Source organism: Salpingoeca rosetta (genome assembly GCF_000188695.1).
Source record: "Salpingoeca rosetta unplaced genomic scaffold supercont1.28, whole genome shotgun sequence".
Taxonomy (NCBI): Eukaryota; class Choanoflagellata; order Craspedida; family Salpingoecidae; genus Salpingoeca; species Salpingoeca rosetta.
In genome coordinates, this window is record NW_004754906.1 from 742,100 (window position 1) to 746,324 (window position 4,225).

At 52.5% G+C, this 4,225-nt stretch overlaps 2 protein-coding genes across 2 annotated transcripts in view; both read right to left on the reverse strand.

The window, feature by feature from the left end:
- The window catches only part of PTSG_09444 (26S proteasome subunit ATPase 4), a 3,805-nt gene extending 2,050 nt beyond the window's left edge, over positions 1–1,755 (reverse strand). Inside the window, exons 1-5 of the mRNA XM_004989643.1 lie at positions 1,532–1,755; positions 1,319–1,342; positions 1,098–1,145; positions 772–808; positions 172–554 (exon numbers count right to left, since the gene is read on the reverse strand). Of these exons, the coding sequence (XP_004989700.1) occupies positions 172–554; positions 772–808; positions 1,098–1,145; positions 1,319–1,342; positions 1,532–1,534 (495 nt within the window). The 5' untranslated portion in view covers positions 1,535–1,755. The remainder of the gene's footprint in view (positions 1–171; positions 555–771; positions 809–1,097; positions 1,146–1,318; positions 1,343–1,531) is intronic.
- Positions 1,756–3,198: 1,443 nt separating this feature from the next.
- The window catches only part of PTSG_12883 (uncharacterized protein), a gene marked incomplete at its 3' end in the record, with an annotated part of 15,526 nt that continues 14,499 nt past the window's right edge, over positions 3,199–4,225 (reverse strand). The window contains exons 32-36 of the mRNA XM_004989644.1: positions 4,135–4,197; positions 4,058–4,111; positions 3,862–4,014; positions 3,490–3,623; positions 3,199–3,298 (exon numbers count right to left, since the gene is read on the reverse strand). Of these exons, the coding sequence (XP_004989701.1) occupies positions 3,199–3,298; positions 3,490–3,623; positions 3,862–4,014; positions 4,058–4,111; positions 4,135–4,197 (504 nt within the window). The remainder of the gene's footprint in view (positions 3,299–3,489; positions 3,624–3,861; positions 4,015–4,057; positions 4,112–4,134; positions 4,198–4,225) is intronic.

Consider the following 4,225-nt stretch of genomic DNA (forward strand, 5'->3'; position numbering starts at 1 on the left):
TGTGTGTGTGTGTGTGTGTGTGTGTGTGTGTGTGTGTGTGTGTGTGTGTGTGTGTGTGTGTGTGTGTGTGTGTGTGTGTGTGTGTGTGTGTGTGTGTGTGTGTGTGTGTGAGGGAAAGGGGGCGAGGGCAGAGAGCGGTGAATGGGAGTTAGCCATGTGCGGTATGAATACGCTGTTCATGCTATTCACACAACATACGTACACCAAACCACACACACACGCATACACACACACAAAAAATACCTTGTGGTGGAGGAGGACGGTTGTGCCTGGGCTGAGCGCGTCCTTGTCCACAAAGGACATGATGGCCACGTAGTACTCGGAGCCGACCGAGCTGGAGACAATGGCGTGGTTCTCGTCCACAATCTCCTCCAGGTTGCCGACGCTCATGGGGGTCCCGCGCAGGTCATCCACCTTGGTCTGCTCCTCCTTCTCCATGTCCTCTGTCGGCTTGAGCCGCTGCTGGTTCTGGATAAACTCTTCCTCCAACAGGAGAAAGTCCTTGATGCGCTCTTGCTTCAGCAAGCGGAGGCGGCACCGTGTGTGCGGCGTCACTGCAACCGCGGGCAATGAAAACGCAACAAACATGCACAACAGCACAGACAGACAGAGGGACAGAGACAGAGACAGAGACAGAAAGATGAGTTGATAGTATCACAGCCAGCTTGGGACAGTTGGGGAATTGCGGAGCACAGGAAACGTGGAGAAAGCAACGCGGGCAAATGCAGTGTGGAGGGCAGAGCCAGCAACGAGCAGTACACTCATGCACACCTTTGGGCAGGCGGTGCGCAACGTCGGGGCCACGGCGCTGCCAACGGTAACGAGGATAATCGAGTACAAATGACAGGCGCAGGAAAAGGGGGATGTGAGTGGGCGAACAACCAAACAAACAAACAAGCACGCAAACACACACTACCCTCAATTGACACTTGATCCAAGCGTCGAGTGCAAGCCATGAACGCTGGCTAACACACACAACACACACACACGTGCGTACACACACACACACGTGCGTACACACACACACACACATACACAAACACGCACACATACACAAGCTCGCACACAAATCATGTTCAGACAGTGTGGGTGCGCACCCTGCGTTTGTATGTTCCATCGGTGCGAGAGGGCACGTCGGGTGCATCCTATGCAACAAGGAAAAGGCCAGCAAGCAAGTGAAGTGAGCAGCGGGCACCTCACCAGAGAAGATAGAGAGTGTATGTGTGTGTGTGTGTGAACAAACAAACAAACAAACAAAGCACGCAAACAAAGCACACAAACACACACAAACAAAGTACACAAACACACACACACGTACATCTTTGTCCTTCTTGTTGTCACTCTGTATGACCATCCACCCATGACAAGTTGCAGTCAAGCAGCATACAAAGCGTGAGCGAGTGCAGGTCATGCAAATGCACGGCACAACGTGTTTGATTGGTGGGGTGGTTGTTGTCGACACTTGTGGCTATCGCTGGCACTTGACGAAGAACAGAGGAGCAATTACCAATGTGAGCATCAACAAGCGCACCATGGTTGGGGGGGTTGTAGCGGATCAAGTCACACGCGTGACAAGCTTGAGGCAGCGCACGAACGCAGCGGTCGCTGGAATCGGTGTTGTTGTTGCTGTGTGGCGTTGATGGCGGATGCAGCAGCAGCAGCAGCAGCAAAGGATATAATATGGCTTCTTGCTCGCTCGAACGGTTGTTGTCGCGGCACAACTGAAACTGCCGACGAAAGAAGCAAACACAAACGTCAGCCGCAATTTATGCTGTAGTTATTCGATCTGTCATCTTTCGTCAATTTTCTTCTTCTCGCTGCTCTCGTGTGCGTCTGCCACCACGTTTTCTTCATTCTCCTCTCACACGGCACACACCACACAAGCACCGCCACGATGAGGTATGCGTGCATATGGGACTGATGTGCTTCTTGCTCCCTGTTCCTGCCACTCTGCGCTTGTTCTTCATCCTCTTTCTCTTTGCGAGCTAGGGGTTGTGTATGTGATGTATCAAACTCAAGATTAACTTTCGTTCTACCGACGTCGGCGCGATACGCGTTGTTGAGAGACTTTCTTACTCTTCACTGATACACAAACCCCCTTGCTACCGCTCCTCTCTTTTTTCCTCCTGCGATTGTCACCAACCTTGCCTCCCGCAAATACCCCGCACACACACACACACACACTCTCTCTCTCTTTCTCTCTCCCTCTCTCTTTCTCTCTCCCTCTCCCTATCTATGTGCACTTGCTCACGCGGTTCTGTCCCCCTTCTCGTTGGACCTACAGTTGAATCGAGTTACCTGCAGCAACCTTTCCCAAGACCATGCCAAGCCGCAGCACGCCATGAGCGCCATCGTGGCGTGGCACGCCCAACACGGGTCGCCGTCCCCCTTCAGGACCACACCTCTCGAGACAAGCAGGTGAGAACCCACAATCTTTCGCTTCCGCTCCCCCAAATGCTCCCTCATTCTTTTTCTTCGCTTTGCTTTGCGCCCTCTTACCATCGTGGTTGGAGATGACGAAACCAATTAGGAAAATCCAACGCCGAGTCGCAGCACGCTGTGTTGTTGACGTGCGGATAAACAAATCGAGCTTTAACTTTAGCGAGATCCATACCACGACATTTTTTTCTCTCTGCCTGTCCCTATTGATGAAAACACCGCATACCCGCACGCACACCCCCGCTCCGCCAGCGTCATCTCACACGTGCCCTGTTCCTTCCGTGCAGAGAGATTTACCTTCCTAGCAAGTCTCTCGGAGAAGGATGCGTATCGCGTGTACAGCATGCACAGAAGCACCATTGAGGATTTGGGATGGCCGCACATCGCACACGCTGGACACAAACATTGCCGCTGCGCTGTTCGTTTGCTTGAGACTCGTCGTCCTACTTGGCATATCTTCGCCACGTGCGTTGGCGCTATCTCCCATTTGCTAAGCTTTGGTTTCTTTCGGTTGCCACCCTTGCTCGCTACGCTCGCTGTGCGACATTCTTTGACCAACCAATACAAAGGAAGAATGGAAACTTTAATGTCCTTGTATGAATGAAATGACTGGGGAGGTCACCAACCAACAAAAAGAGGGACGACCAACAGGCTCAACAACACTCTTTGATGAGCACAAGAAGAGGTTCAGTAGTATGATGAAAACGCAAACATCGACACACACACACACACACACACACACACACACATTGACGGCAGTTAGTTGAGATGGAAGCCTGTACTCTGCATGGCGGTCAGAAGCCGCTTCTTCATAACTTCCTTGGACGAATAAATGGGCAGCTTAACGTAGTGCACGCACCTGTGTGTGTGTGTGTGTGTGTGTGTGTGTGTGTGTGTGTGTGTGTGTGTGTGTGTGTGTGTGTGTGTGTGTGGCGGGGTCAGAAGAGCGACACGATTGGCAGTGCACGAATGCACGTGTGCGCATGAAACCACAACAGCAACCAACGCAACAACAAAGCACGTGACCCCCATCATGCACCACAAACGTACGTGTTGACGGATGGGTAGGTGTCGTCTGCAGGGGCGTCATCCATGCCCTTGCGCACGATGGTGAAGTGCGGGTGCAGGTTCTGCAAGCCGCCGGGCGGGAGGGACGGCGACCCCGTCGCAAACAGCAGGAACCGCTGTGCACATACACGCGCGTGTGTGTTGGTGTTGAGATGAGAGGAAGCGGATGCAAATGACGGACAAATGGTAGCGGCGTGACCAGATACCAACACACGCACGCGCACACACACACACACACACACACACACACACAACACACACACAACACACCTACGCGCACACACATAACAACACATACGCGCGCACAACATAACAAAACATACACAACAAAAAACACAACACAAATGCGCGCACCTTGCGCTCCTCGGCTGTGAATTCGACGAGAAGGGAGAGGAAGGCAAGGTAGTTTGGATGATCCTTGGAATAACCGTGCTTTGCCTCCGTCGATGCCAACAGCTCATCAAACGTCCACTCAATCGCCTGCTCGCCACACAGCACAAGCAGGATCTAAAGACAAGGCGGCAGGAGGAGGGGGCACAAGTGTGAGAACAAGAGGTGGATGGGTGAACGGGGTGAGGGTAGTTTGCGCAAATGTGAAACCCAGCTAGCACATACACATGAACACACACTCATCATAAACACACACACACACACACACACACACACACACACACACAACTCACTCACGCACTCACGCACTCACACACACACACACACA